The 13,782-nt window shown below is 65.0% G+C and overlaps 2 protein-coding genes and 1 non-coding gene across 5 annotated transcripts; 1 reads left to right on the top strand and 2 right to left on the bottom strand.

The window, feature by feature from the left end:
* Positions 1-89: 89 nt before the first annotated feature.
* Positions 90-6,399, bottom strand: SNX17 (sorting nexin 17). Its single transcript, XM_066180228.1, has 15 exons — positions 6,233-6,399; positions 4,578-4,652; positions 4,269-4,386; positions 3,912-3,976; positions 3,722-3,832; positions 3,280-3,370; positions 3,016-3,103; positions 2,615-2,684; positions 2,406-2,498; positions 2,073-2,276; positions 1,617-1,739; positions 1,420-1,497; positions 1,169-1,243; positions 860-901; positions 90-773 (listed from the first exon to the last, which is right to left on the bottom strand). The coding sequence occupies exons 1-15, from the start codon at positions 6,293-6,295 to the stop codon at positions 654-656; spliced, it is 1,416 nt and encodes a 471-aa protein (XP_066036325.1). The 5' UTR covers positions 6,296-6,399; the 3' UTR covers positions 90-653.
* A 282-nt stretch (positions 6,400-6,681) lies between these two features.
* EIF2B4 (eukaryotic translation initiation factor 2B subunit delta) lies at positions 6,682-11,214 on the top strand. Of its 3 annotated transcripts, none has more exons than XM_066180221.1 (13): positions 6,682-6,749; positions 6,828-6,871; positions 6,954-7,092; positions 7,457-7,663; positions 7,890-7,972; positions 8,170-8,261; positions 8,610-8,724; positions 9,021-9,097; positions 9,286-9,388; positions 9,585-9,712; positions 10,330-10,510; positions 10,580-10,760; positions 10,973-11,214. In XM_066180221.1, the coding sequence occupies exons 1-13, from the start codon at positions 6,734-6,736 to the stop codon at positions 11,170-11,172; spliced, it is 1,566 nt and encodes a 521-aa protein (XP_066036318.1). In that variant the 5' UTR covers positions 6,682-6,733; the 3' UTR covers positions 11,173-11,214. The 3 variants fall into 3 exon arrangements, with proteins under 3 accessions (XP_066036318.1, XP_066036317.1, XP_066036316.1); XM_066180220.1 differs by having other exon boundaries at positions 6,683-6,749; positions 7,454-7,663; XM_066180219.1 differs by having other exon boundaries at positions 6,734-6,871; positions 7,454-7,663.
* A 1,400-nt stretch (positions 11,215-12,614) lies between these two features.
* Positions 12,615-12,778, bottom strand: LOC136287943 (U1 spliceosomal RNA). The gene has a single exon (XR_010720427.1). It is a non-coding gene; the product is annotated as a U1 spliceosomal RNA (small nuclear RNA).
* Between the last annotated feature and the right edge of the window lie 1,004 nt (positions 12,779-13,782).

Below are 13,782 nucleotides of genomic sequence, written 5' to 3'. Positions count from 1 at the left end.
CTGTGGGGGCCTTGTTCTGCTGCAGAGGACAGCACAGGGCTGGCATGGAGAGGGGAGGGACAGCAGCCACCCCCCAACAGACAGCCTGGTACCAATCAGGATCCATTTTAATCATTGTTGCAGTGTGTAAACATCAGTTACTGTCCATTAATGCTCTGTCGGGCTGAGCAGCAGGAGATACGTGGTTACAAGCCTAGATTACACTGGCGTCTATGAGCGGGTTAGAGGGGACTCTGCGTGGAGCCCCCTGAGACAGCTTACTGCACTCTTTCTCGGAGCACAAACCTAAACGCTAATTTGGCATTATGGAGCCTGCCTGGGTCTGCCCCCAGGCTGGGCCAGGCCTTCCCAGCCGGGACAGGAGCAGCTCTGCCCCCGTGCTGCGCCAGGCCCCGCACTGCAGCTCCAGGGCTCTGCCCGGGCAAACTGTTCAGGTCAAACAAGCCCTCTCCCAGCTGGAGCCAGCAGCGGGAGGAGTTCAGCTGCCCCCACCCCAAAGGCAATGGGGGGCTGGGGCTGAGCTCCCAGCCCCAGGGAGCAGGGAAAGGTGGATGTAGCAGGTGAGAGGCACGTTGATTGCAACCTGGCTGCAGGTCGTACATTCCTCAGCGAAGGCCCTTGCGAGGGCCGGGGCTGTCCTGGGAAGGGGGGCACTACAGATCCTCGTCGCCAATGCCCTCAAAGGCATAATTGCCGTGGAAGTCATTAGCACCCACATCGTTTGCTGAGCTGGAGTGGCTGATCCCACGCAGGCTGACAGAAGTGAGCTTGCTCTGTGGAGAAGGGAGATGTTAGGGAGGACACCCCTAGCTCCCCTACCCGCTTAGCCTGAGGTCTCTGGTGCACCCACACGACTCACCGAGAGTTTGGCCATGGGCTCCCAGGAGGCATCAGGTGAGTCCTGTGAGGACAGCACAGTTGGGCAGCGCAGGGTCAGGGGACACAACACCCACATCTCCTTCTACCAACCCCCCTCTGTCCCCAGGGAGTCTGGATCACAGCGTTGGTCCAGGACCTCTTCCCTTCTCAGGGCTTTGGAAGCAGGGTACCACAGCCCTGCCAAGGGGACAGTGGCTTCTCTGGGGGCAGTGAGTTCTGGTACACACACATCAGAACCTGTGACTGCACGTGTCCCCCCACCCGGGGCTGCAGGGCGCCACTCACTCACCAGCAGCGGGGGTGACTTCACAGCTTGCTGGCTGTCCGAGCGCCGCAGGGCGCCGTTCACCCGCCGCCGAAACATCTGCAGGGAGGAGCTCGGCTTAGCCACGGGGTCCCGGGCGTCTGGGGCTTGTAACTGGCCCTGGGGATGCTGGCCCCATCCTGGGAGGAGCACTCAGGACCCAGCCCAGACCACAGGAAGTCACAGGGCCAGGTTGGGATCCCGTCCCAGAGCCATCATCCGGCCCCAACCCTCACCTTGCGGATGCTGCCTCCAGATTTTTTCACCATCAGCTCATCCACCATGGACTGCAAGCAGATGCTCAGCATGATGGCCTGCAAGGGGAAGTGTAACAGGGCTCTGTGCACCCCACAGTCTTCCCACACCCCATACAGGGCCCAGCCCAGCCTCCCTCCTCACAGCCACCACCAGCCCACCACGCAGGCAGCTCTACCTGTGGGCTGGTGATGGTGACCCACTGCAGCCGGTCCTTGCTCATCAGGTACTCAAAAGCCAACTCCAGCTTCACCTCAGACTTCCCTGGGCTGCTCCCCGAAGGGCCGTTGCTCATGGGCACCTGCAAGGACACACACCAAGGCTGGGAGCCTCAAGAGGGGAAGGAGCAGCTCCCCAGACACCAATGCAGATCGAGGGCAGCACCGAGCCAAGTGTGGGACACCTGTCCAGTGCCCACCAGTCTCCTGCCACTGTCAGGTCCCCTCAAATGTCCTCACACCAATGACGCCCCCAGCCCCAAGGCATGATCCAGACCTCCTCCAGGGCTACTGGGCCAGAAACTGGTGCCAGAGCCAGCCAGCATCTTTCCCAGGAAGAGGTACCAGCCCAGCCTGGCACAGCCAGGTCTGTCCAGCCCCGCCAGACCCCTCCCTGCTCCCTGAGTGTCACTCACCGAGGACGTGACCCGCCAGCACCGCATGCGCGTGACCTTGAAGCTGCCCTCCTTGATCTGCTCGTTGGGCAGCCGCACCTGGAAGTTGAGCTCGTTGTTGCCGGCGCTGACGACAACGTGGCAGCCCTTCTCGGGGAAGTCGGTGACGCAGGGGTCGAACTTGAGATAGCCGTAGTACTTGAGGGTCTGCGCCAGGCGGATGAACTGCGGGCAGAGCCAGGGGTGTCAGCACTGCCACCGGGCCAGGAACAGGGACCGATACCACATGTCACAGGGAGAGGGGCTAGTGCAGTGCCACAACGGCCCCAGCCACGGCACTGTACCCTCTCCTACCTCCTTCTTGGAGACCTTTTCTTGCAGGGACTTCAGCTGCCGGTGCTGTTCCTTGTTGACAAGGATCCATCCGTGCTCGATGTCTGACACCGTCTACAAGCCGCAGAGGGTGATGAGCGCCTGGGACCAGAGCCCCCCAAGCCCCTGCACAGCTGTGGCCAAGGGCTGCAGTGTCCCTCCTCACCTGGCTGTGCCACACCAACCCTCACCTGCGCATACAGCAAGTTCAGCCCCACACGGTGCTCCATCACATCGTCATCGTAGGCCGAGTCCCAGTAGCTGGAAGGGAATCACACGGGTTAGCCTACTCCCCACCTCCTAACAGCAACGAAGAGACAATTCCCCTCCTGTGGGCTGGCTCTCTGGCCAGCTTCCCCCTAACCATCAGCCACCGTGCCCTGCTCCCCATCTAAACCAGCTGCCATGGGAAGGCAGAAATGGGCTGAGCACAGGAGGGCAGCCCATGCTCCAGTGCCATGGCCAGGGATGCTCAGGTGTGTTCCTGGGAGCCAAAGCATCTGTGGGCAGCAGTGGCAGGAGGGGAGGGTCTCTCTGTGGAAGAGGGAGCCCTGGGCACCGCCCCACTGCTGCCCCACAGCCCCACACTCACCTCTTGCGCAGGATGATCTGGAACTCAGGGTTGTGCAGGCTGGTGACCGACACGTAGGGCAGCTCAAACTCCTGCAGCTTCCGCACAACTGCGGGGAAACGCCGGCTCAGCAGCAGCTCTGGGCAGCAGGAGCCCCTGGGCCACCCACCCCGGGGTGCCCCAAGGAAAACAGCTGGGCCCCCACCCAGGGGAGGGTCCGAGCACACAGCCCTCACTCCAGGCAAGGGGCAGGGCAGATGTCCCACTGCAGTGGGCTCCACTCACAGGAGAAAGCTCCATCCTTGGTCTGTCTCACTAGGAAGAGGCTGAAGTAGCCAACGAGGTCATCTGGCAGATCCAGCTTGGAGGCCACAGCCTGGGAAGAAGAGGAGGACAGTCCTGATATAGTCCCAACATGGTAGCAAGAGCCAGCCTATGCACATTCCAGGGGCTCCCAGCAGCAGGAAGGGAGCACCTCTGCTGCCCTGTGGCCAGGCCTGGGGCTCGTTGCAACCAGCAAACGGCTACGGGACCCCAAACATCAGTCTGGACCCAGACACACCCATCTCAGCTCCCAGCTTTCAGCCCCTCCAAGTCAACCCTGGTCCAGGGTGGGCAGATGGCAGGGGGGGCAGGGGGGGCTACCAGGCTGAGAGAGTCCCACACGTGGGAAACCACAGAACACAGCAGGAGGGGCTGGTCCCACCCAGCAGGAGAGCTCTGGCACCTCAAGGACATCCTCTGTCTGGTCCGACGTCAGGATGGTGACCTTGACCTTCTGCCCGTTGGAGAGCAGCACTTCCAGCACCACCTCCTCTGTGGGGATCTGCTGCGTCTCCTGGAGAGAGAAACAGGACTGGTACCCCGGCCCCTCGCCACAGACCCAGGGCCCAGAGCCCCACAGCTCTGCCCCTCACCTGCTGGGCCTTGCGCAGGAAGCTGTTGAAGGTCTCGCTGCCTCCCAGCGTCGGGTCCTGCCGCACTGCAGGGAGGGGCACCAGGAGTCAGCAGTCCCATGGGAAGGGGCAGGGACCCACACCACTGCCTGCCCTTCTGCAGCCCCTCAGACTGTCTGCTGGGGCAACCCCCTGCACATCCCCACTCTGCCAGGGCAGGGCAGGGGCTGGGACGGGAGCTGGCAGCCAGGGCACAAGCCCATCCAATGCCAGCGCTACACAGGGAGTTGCAAGATGCCCCACGGTGGAATGGAGCAGGGCAGGGAGGAAGCCACGGGCCACGCCCTGCACCACCCGGCCGGGGCAGGCCCAGCTTACCAGCCTGCATGTACTTCTCCAGCTGCTCCCGCCGCTGCTCTACCTCGGCTGGGGTGAGCGTGAAGATCTTCTTTGGGGGAAAGGCCGGGACCACGTTGGCGCCATACTCCTTCCTCAGCTAGGACAAGAACAGAGTTTCTGCAGGGGCCTCCAGAGAGAAGGTGGCTGCCCTGATCCCCCACCCTGGCTGACCCCCAGCAAGCCAGCAAGGGGAGCAGAGAGCTTTGCCAGCAGCCCTTATCCACGTGGGAGGCCGGCAGCACGCAGGAACCCAGATGGAATGCCACGGACCAGGAGCTGTCTCCCTACCTGCTCGTGCAGGCCCAGGAGCTGGCTGTAGCGCACCCGGCAGTGCAACACCCCGTTCACGTGGATGTTGTAGGCCTGCAGGGAAAGAGGCCACTCAGACCCCGGCACCTGCCCAGCTCAGGGCACACAGGATGCCAGGGAGCACCCAGGAAAAGGTGACACTCTTGAGGACCCTGCTGAGGGGCAGATGGCCAAAATCATTCAGGATTGTGAGCCCGTCCAAGGGATGTGCCCACTGGACACCAGGATGGTCTAACCCCGTGGCTGCCCAGCCATGGGGAGTACAGAGCCACGCTGCAGCCCTGCAGACGTGGGTGTCCCCATGCCAACAGACAAGGACACCCCTCCCCGCTCCCAGGGGCTCACAAAGAGCTGGTCCCTGGCTATGTCCCTCTGCTCTGGCTCAGCTCCTGCTGATGCCACAGGCAGAGCACAGCTCCAAATGCAGAACATACAGGGCCTGGCAAGGGACAGCACCGTCCTCTCGGGTCCTGCCATCCCCAGAGCAGCATTTGGGAGGGCAAGAGGATGGGCATGAGCCTCCAGCCAGCCACGGCAGCCAGGCCTCCCATGGATGCCCCAGTGCCCTCCTGCTCCTGAGCACCGGCACTGCCCAAGGCTCAGCAGAGGGCCCAGCCCAGCCAGGCTGGAGCTCACACTGGCACCTCCCAACCCAAAGGCACCAGCCCAGTGGCTCAGGATTGCTGCGGAAGAACCAGGTGGGACAGGGCTGCACAGGCAACACCCACACCTGCCCAAATCAGGGCTTTCCATGAGGTCACAGCTCCTGCCCAGCCCCGGTCTGGCCAAGGGCTCTCCCCAGAGTCTCCCCCCGGCCTGAGGAGCCTCTTCAACAGCGGAGGGCAAAGTGCAGGGAGGTCATGGGGCCGAAATGCCTCCAGGGCTGCCGGCTCCTTTGGCCCTTGAGCAACTGCACCTCCTGCGGATGGCCAGGTCTCTCCATCCCCGCTCACCACCGCCAGCGTGCCCCAACTCGGGGGATCCCCCAGAGAAGGATTTCGGCTCAGGGAACAAGCGTGGGGGTCTCCGCAGGGTCGTGAAGCCCAGGGCTGCCCACCCGTACCCCGAGAGCACCGATCCGGACCCTCCGCCCGGCCTGGGGGCTCTGGCGGCCGCTGCCGGCCCCGGGAAAGGGCTCTGGGCACTCGACAGCCACGGCCACAGGGCAGCAGCGTCCCCCGCTCCTCTCCGGAGGCGCTCACGGCGCAGGGAGCAAAACAGGAAGCCGGGACAAGCGGACGGACGGGCGGGCCAGGATGAGCCGGAGCTGGGGATGAGACCGGACGGGGCCCCTGCGAGCCGCCCACCCCCGCCCACGCCGCCGGGCAGGGCAAGGTCCGCACATCCCCGGGGGGGGGTCCGGGGACCCCCCGCGCCCGATCCGGGGGCGCGGGGGCGGCGGGGCCCGATCCCTGCCCGGCCCGGGCACCGGGTGCCGGCCGGGGATGGCGGCGGGCCGGGACCTGCCCGCCTCGCCCGGCCCCGGTCCTGATCCCGACCCGCCGCCGGGACTGCGGACCGGCACGGCCCCACCGGGGCCGCGCCGCACCCGGGCCGCGGAGCCGCGCCACCCACTCGGCTCGGCGGGGCGGCTCCGTTCCGCGGGACGGCTCCGCTCCCTCGGCCCCGCTCACCACGTAGGCGGCGGCGCCGCCGTCCCCGGCGCGGGTCTCGGTCTCGGGAATGGAGAAGTGCATGGCCGGTACGAGCGCGCCCCCGCTACCCGCCTCCCGTCGCCGCCATCTCGGGCCAGCACTCCCCGCGATGGCGCGGCCGCCAGCACCGCCCGCCCCGGGGCCGCCCCGCTCCGCCCCGCCCGGGGCCGTCGCTCTTCGCCCGCCCCGCTTCGCCCCGCTCCGCCCGCCCCGGGGCCGCCCTGCCCTGCCCTGCCCTGCCCTGCCCCGCCCGCCCCGCTCCGCCCGCCCCCGCCGCCCCGGGGCCGAGGGCGCGCCCGCCGCGCGTGCCCGGGGTGGGCCGGGGCCGGGGGGCGGGGCCGCGGGAGGGACCCCCGGGCACGGGCCGGCCCCGCCCCGCGGGGTGACGTCATCGCGTCACGCCGGGCAGCCCGCGCGTCACGCGGGTCAGGCGGAGCCGCCCGGCCGGCAGGGGGCGCTGAGGGCGGCGCTGAGGGCGCCATGGCGGAGCGGGACGGTGAGTGCGGGACGGGACACCGGCCCCGGGACACCGGGACACCGGGACCCGGCCCCGCTCACGCTGCCGTCATTCTAGGTGGGAACGCCGACGGAGCTGCGCCAGTGCCGGCGGGACCGCAGGTGAGCGGGGGCCGGGCGGGGGTGAAGCCGGGGCTGGGGAGCGGGGTGGGGGCCGCCTGACGGCGTGTATGTGTGCTCACAGGCCCCGGAGCTCTCCCGGGAGGAGAAGCTGCAGCTGCGGAAGGAGAAGAAGCAGCAGAAGAAGAAAAAGAAGGGCGAGAAGGGGCCGTCGGCCGAGCCCACGGAGCTGGGTGCGCCCCCCGAGCCGGGGCAGCCGCGGGGTGAGCGCCGCCGTCCCCGCAGAGCCCCGAGCGGGGCAGCGCCGGGCCGGGCCCGCGGGTGTGCCGGGCCGGCAACGCCCGGAGCCGGGAGTGTCTTCCAGCGGGGGTGTACCTCCACTCGGTGCCCCGGGCCGGGCCCCCGCGCCCTCGGACACCCGCGTTGCCGTAGGGACTGCGGTACAGAGAGCCCAGTCCCTCCGCAGAGGAGCGCGGGGCTGCCCCGCGGTGCCGCGTCAGCTGCGCGGAGCCGAGGGCACGGAGCCCCTTCCAGGGCACAGAGGGCTCTCCCTGCCCGCGATGCTGCCCCTGGGCTGCATCTCCCAGTGAGACTGGGCACAGATTCCCCTTTCCTCCCCCGCAGCAGCTGCTCAGCCCCCGTCCCCGCCCGCCTCGGCTGATGGCCCCGGGGATGGCGAGAAACCCACGGGGGGCAAGAGCAAAGCGGAGCTGCGAGCAGAGCGCCGGGCTAAGCAGGAGGCTGAGCGGGCCCAGAAGCAGGCCAGGAAGGCAGAGCTGAGCCAGACGGCCACGACGACCAAGCCCCGGCAGAGCCCCACGGAGCCGCAGTCCAGTAAGGCTGTCACCACCGCGGGGTGCAGAGGGTGGGTCAGCGGGATGGGAGGGTGTGGTGCGGACGTGGGCGGAGGATGCCCCTGTGATCCATTCATGGTGTGGGTTCTGCCTGTCCCTGGGTGCTGCCCTGCCTTCAGTCTGTCCATGGTGTGGGTTCTGCCTGTCCCTCCCTGAATCTGGGGGTGCACCAAAGCAGCTTGGACTCGTCCTGTCTGTCCTTGCAGTGGTGAAGCGGCTGCCGGAGCACGTGCAGGTGGATGACCCCAGTGCCCAGAGGAAACTGGCCAAGAAGCTGGAGCGACAGCAGGTAGCAGGAGAGCTGGGTGACAGGCTGCACACCTGGGCACCTGTGCTGCAGAGGGCCTGGGAGGGCATATGGTGGGACCAGGGCCTGCTCTCTGGAGGCAGAGGGGAACTTTGCATGCCCTGGGCAAGTGCTGGGTGTGACTGGTGGCTCTGGAATGAACAGAGCACTGGGTGAGCCATCACAACTCTTGGCTGCAGGTACCTCTGAGGCAGGACTATGGCACCAAGGTCAACCTGTTCTCCCACCTCCATCAGTACAGCAGGAAGAAGCCACTGACGCAGCAGATGAGGTACAAGGCCTTCCCAGCCCGAGTCTCTGGCAATGCTGGGCTCTGCTTTGGTTGGCCTGGCTGCAGAAGGGCTCTGGAGGAGGGGTGTCATGGTCCTGCATGTGAGATACACCTGATGGAGTAGTGGGGGACGTTTCACTTGCTTTGGGGAGTGGCAGTAGGGGCAGCCCAATATTTTTCCTGTGGAGAGAGTGCAGGGCCACAGGAGAAGGGGCTGTGGGGTGAGCCTGGCTCCTCAGGTTACCCCCAGCCCCCTTCCTGGGCCATCCCTTGGCTTGTTGGGTGGGGCTCATAAACGGGTTGAGTGTTTTGGGCTGCAGAGGTGCTGACAGCTCCCTCCCACTGCAGCATCCCCTCCACAGTGATCCACCCGGCAGTGGTGCGCCTCGGCCTCCAGTACTCCCAGGGCATCATTAATGGCTCCAACGCCCGCTGCATCGCCCTGCTCGAAGTCTTCAAACAGGTACCTGGGCAGCTACCTGGCAGCAGGGGCATTGTGCTGCATGCAGATATGTGTTCCTGTACCCTGATTGATGGGGCTATATCTGTCCTCAGTCATCATCAGCCTCTTCCTTTGGATCGTGCCAGGGCAGGGTCCTTTTCTGGCGCTGCCACTGCCGTTTTGTGTCCCTGAGCACCCTTTGCTCCTCCAGGCAGTGTGTCAGGCTGTGCAGGACACGTGTGCCTCGGCTGCAGCCCATCAGGCAGGGTGTTTGCACACCGTGCCCTGAGATCATACTCCATTTCTGCATTTCTCAGCTGATCCGGGATTACTCCACTCCCCCCAATGAGGAGCTGTCACGGGACTTGGTGGCCAAGCTGAAGCCACATATCAGGTGAGGGCTCCTGACCTCAGAGCTGAGGGACCAGAGCTCCACGGAGCGTGGTCCATTCTTCACATCTCTGGGTTGGTGTCCACCCGAACTTTGGCTGACTTTTCTAGGCTTCTGCCTTCCAGCCCACCCTCCCTCTCCCTGTCTTGGCCCTCCAGGCTGCCTTGGAGCTAAGCCCATTTCTTCTGCAGTTTCCTGAACCAGTGCCGGCCACTCTCCGCCAGCATGGGCAATGCCATCAAGTTCCTCAAGAAGGAGATATCGTGTCTGCCTGACACCCTGAGAGAGGATGAGGTGAGTGGCCTCGCTGAGTGGCAGGCTGCAGGCCCTGGGTAGAGGAGCTGAGCAGGGATGGGATGCAGACTCAGAACAGTGTTGCAGTGGAATTGAAAGCTTGTTACTTAGGGGGAAGAGCCTGATCCCCACCTGGCTCAAATCAGGGAGTTGCAGAGAGCAAGAAAGTCTGTATGTGGTGTCTGTCTCTCCCCAGGCAAAGGAGAAGCTCCAGGACACGATCGACAAATACCTGCGAGAGAAGATTGTCCTGGCAGCTGAGGCCATCTCCAGGTCTGCCTTTGAGAAGATCAATGACCAAGACGTGATACTGGTGTATGGATGGTGAGCACAGGCAGCTGATCTGGCGGGTAGCAGGAGGGAATGGAGCAGCAAGGGAGGTGAGGCTGTGATGGTCCTGCACACGGCTCAGCACTGTCCTACCTGGTATGTCTGAAGTTGGATTTCAAGTACCCCAGAGTCACAGCTCCCTCTACCCAGGGCACTTACAGAACTGCCAGGGTTGTTCACTGCATTTTAAACTGCAAGTCAAATATTGGGAAGCAAAAATACGGAAGTTTGCATCTCAAGACGCAGAGGTGGGGAAAAGAACCAGAGATTGCTGCAGCCACAGTCCAGGTATGCTATGTATGGTGAGCAGAGGAAGGAGCAGGGGCAGGAGGCCAGTGCAGGCCTGGAGTTTTGTGAGAGGGAAGCTGGGAGAGAGTGTGGAGTGACCTTGTGCTGGTCACAGACAGGGAGGTCAGTGCTGCTTCCAGGGAGGGCTGAGACATCGCCTCTCCCAGAGGTGCTTCCCCGTGCAAAGACAGGGAGACAGGCCCTGAGAGCCGCCAGGGCAGGACAGGAGGGACATCAGGACAGGAAGGGGCAGCGCTCACGAGGATGAGCGTGGCCATGGTGGCCTGGCCTGGCGGGAGCCGGCTGGTGACTGACCCCCTCAGCTCGTCCCTGGTGAACCGGACGCTGTGCGACGCCCACGCCAAGCAGGGCCGCGCCTTCCGCGTGATCGTGGTGGACAGCCGGCCGCGCCTGGAGGGCCGCGAGACGCTGCGCCGCCTGGTCCGCCGCGGCATCCACTGCACCTACGTCATGATCAACGCCATCTCCTACGTGCTGCCCGAGGTGAGGGGCCGTGCCCAGGGCCAGGGGGCTGCGGCATGACCCGAGGTGCTGACAGCGCTTCCCCGGCAGGTGTCCAAAGTGCTGCTGGGGGCCCACGCGCTGCTGGCCAACGGCTCTGTCATGTCCCGCGTGGGGACCTCGCAGATCGCCCTGGTCTCCAAGGCCTACAATGTGCCCGTCCTGGTCTGCTGCGAGACCTACAAGTTCTGCGAGCGGGTGCAGACAGATTCTTTTGTCTCCAATGAGCTGGGTATGGCTTCTGTCCCTTTCCTCCGACGTGGGACCTTCTCTCCCAGTCCCTGCTGTGGGCCATGACAAGCTGATTTCCCTTTCCCTGGGCAAGGGGCCACCACTTGCAGGCAGGGGCACCTGGCAGGCAGTGGTGGTGTGTGCTGCTCCAGGGGTGGGATGGAGAGGTGTTGTCCCTTCCCTTGATCCTGATGGCTTCTCCGCTCCCTGCAGATGACCCTGATGACTTGATTGTGCTCCGGAAGGGCCAGGCCCAGCTCGGGGGCTGGGCAGAGAACAAGTCCCTACGTCTTCTGAACTTGGTCTATGATGTGACACCCCCAGACCTGGTGGACTTGGTCATCACAGACTTGGGCATGATCCCCTGCACCTCAGTGCCTGTGGTCCTGCGTGTTAAGAATGTGGATCAGTAGGCAGTGCAGCTGCATGGACACTAATAAACCAGGCCCCCAGTACTCTGTGTGTGCCATCTGTGGTGTGGCAGAGCCCTGGCATCCATGTCACCACTGGCACAGCTCTGCACCTTCCTTGGGGCCTCTCCTCCCACTCCATGCTGCAGCACAGATGGGTCTTCGATCCCTGTGCCCCTCCTCTGGGGAAACTGATGGTGTGGTGATGGCCCCTGGCTTACCGTCGTTGGAGATTTCCTGTCACTCTGGCTGTACTAATGGCGGACCCCCGAGCTGGGCTGGTGGGGGAGAGCCCGGGTCGGTCTGGCCCTGGCCGGTGGCACCAGGCCCCCAGAGAGCCCCCGGGGGCCCGGCCGGTCGGCGGGTGGTGCCCGGGGCGGTGAGGCCGTGGGGAAGCGTGGCCGGCGGTGCCGAGTGGACCGGGGCGTGGCTCCCGGACTGGTGAGAGCGGTACCGTGTAAACCAGCGGGGGCTCAGGGGGCGTGTCCATGCAAATTTTCCCCGCCGCGTGGCATGACGGGACAGAGTCCGCACAAAGCCGCCGCTGTGTACGCGGACGCCGTGCGGAAGTTGCAAACTCAGACTCAGTGCGCAGGGAAGAATCAACATCAGGCAGGTCGCTGTCCCTGCCCCAGGGTCGTGAGGCCGCACTCCAGGTGTGCTGACCCGTGCCACATCACCAAATCTACGAAGCTTGACTGCATAATTTATACTAGGGGAGATAGCGTTCGCATTCTCCGCGATTCCGTTCTTGGGAGGGAGAGTTGTAATCAGGGCCGGCTGCAGGTATTGTGCACATGTCGTTTGTTGGTATTCCCAGTTGCAGCCGATATTCTTGAAACCCTCTTTCTCCACTTGGTTCCCGCACTGACGTGCTATCGTGGCTGGCCAGGATCGCCTGCGGGCGCGGCGGCAGCGCGGCAAGCCCAACTCCACGGGGCCCCGGCGCCCAGACACCGCTCATCGAGCGGGACCCGCATCTCCGCGCCCCTTTCCCAGCGGGGACCCGTTTCACCGGCGCGTTTCCCTGCTCCTGCGGACACGGCGTGGGACAGGCCAGAATTATCCAGGCTTCAAAAGCCCCCTTTAGGGATCCGCTGGCCAACTACTACTGCAGGGAACGGGGATATGTGTCCCGGGCACCGGCACGGCCTGTTCGGAGAGAGCGCCCTGGGATCCTCCTGAACCCCCGGCTGTTCCCGAGCTGCGCACCACCGGACTGCCCTCGCTGCCTTCCTGTCCTGCCGAATAATGCCAGACAGCCCGCGGGTCGCCTCTTCCTCCCGCAGTCCCAGATCCCTCGGCCACCGCGGCCCGAGGCGTCCCCTCGATATCACAGCGGGCGGAGTCCCCGAGTGCACTCCACTGCCGGCTTAACGTAGAGCCGGCTAGATTATCAAGCTACAGAGCTGACAACCACTGAGTCTGTTCTTTAACCATAAAACCAGGGGAGAGCGCGAACGCAGTCCCCCACTACCACAAATTATGCAGTCGAGTTTCCCGCATTTGGGGAAATCGCAGGGGTCAGCACACCCGGAGTGCAAGGGATGAGCCTCGCCCTGGGAAAACCACCTGCCTGATCATGGTGTCTCCCCTGCCAGGTAAGTATGCCCGACCCGCCCCCACGGCCCCCGGCCCCGCCCGCCGCACGCCTCCACAACACACGGCCAGCCCCAGCCCGGCCCCGCACCCGCCCGGCCCCGCGCTGCGGCCCGGTCCGCACGGCCCGGCCCGCGCAGCGCCCGCGGACACGCCGGGACAGCGGCGTTCTTTCCGCGGGCGGTGTCCCGGCATGCCGCGCGGGGCCGCCTCGTTTGCATGGACACGCCCCACTCAGCCGTGGCGCAGCCGTTGCCAGCCCCGGGCGCTTCTGCCGCCGGTGGTCGGAGCTGCGTGCTCATCCTCCCGCCGCCCCGGCTCCTCCTTCCCGCCCGTGCCGGGACTGCGCGGTCTCTGTGCCCGCCGGACCCGCTCGACGGTCACCGCGGGTGACTCCAGCGCTGTCTGTCTTTCCCGGGGCTCGTCCCTGCTTTGTCCAGCACTGACGCCCCGGGTGTGTCCATCTCCTGCCCCTAAGCTGTGGGGCTGCCAAGGCCGGTGGTGTGTTCCTGGCCGCTGTCTCGTCACTGCTGAGGCGGGGCATCGCCCTGCTCGGCCCGCGGGAGCTGCGGCACCCCCGGGGGTCCCGGGTGCCCGGCGGCTCAGGGACCCCCATCACTGCATCCCGGGTGTCCCGTTGCCCCTGCTTGCCTGCTTGGGCATGGGCGGTGCAACGACCGACAGTCTCCAGTCAAAGCCCTTCCACCTCCTCTCCTCTTCTCCCCACCCCTTCATGCAATTAGGAGTGTTCCTCTGACCCCTGACTGACCCGTCCAAGCCTCATTTCCAGGCTCTCGTGTTCCAGTTTGCTTCCAGACCGGATCGACTGAACCCTCATAGGCACAAACACCAACAGTGCCAAACCCAACGGGACCTTGATGCCGCCGCAGCAGCTTCCTCACTCATCCTCCGTGCTCAGAACCCATCGCCGCCCATCTAAAAGCTTTGCCCCAGGTCTTCCAAGCAGTGCGAGAAGTTGGTGTTGGATTTTGTGAGCGGGCATTTCTATTCTCC

Source organism: Chamaea fasciata, unplaced genomic scaffold (genome assembly GCF_029207755.1).
Source record: "Chamaea fasciata isolate MVZ Bird 193981 ecotype frontalis unplaced genomic scaffold, bChaFas1.0.hap1 SCAF_3, whole genome shotgun sequence".
NCBI classification, from domain to species: Eukaryota; Metazoa; Chordata; class Aves; order Passeriformes; family Sylviidae; genus Chamaea; species Chamaea fasciata.
The sequence above is the reverse complement of the archived record's forward strand: the minus strand, read 5'-3'. Positions and strand labels throughout refer to the sequence as shown.

Excerpts from the sequence above, each read along its gene's own strand:
- EIF2B4 (XM_066180219.1), top strand. The coding sequence starts at position 6,734 with ATGGCGGAGCGGGACGGTGAGTGCGGGACGGGACACCGGCCCCGGGAC. Across the intron at positions 8,262-8,609 it reads CCACTGACGCAGCAGATGAG|CATCCCCTCCACAGTGATCC; the intron begins GTACAAGGCCTT and ends CTCCCACTGCAG. Across the intron at positions 8,725-9,020 it reads TGCTCGAAGTCTTCAAACAG|CTGATCCGGGATTACTCCAC; the intron begins GTACCTGGGCAG and ends TGCATTTCTCAG.
- SNX17 (XM_066180228.1), bottom strand. The coding sequence starts at position 6,295 with ATGCACTTCTCCATTCCCGAGACCGAGACCCGCGCCGGGGACGGCGGC. Across the intron at positions 1,498-1,616 it reads TCACCATCACCAGCCCACAG|GCCATCATGCTGAGCATCTG; the intron begins GTAGAGCTGCCT and ends TTCCCCTTGCAG. Across the intron at positions 1,244-1,419 it reads CTGGAGGCAGCATCCGCAAG|ATGTTTCGGCGGCGGGTGAA; the intron begins GTGAGGGTTGGG and ends TCCTCCCTGCAG.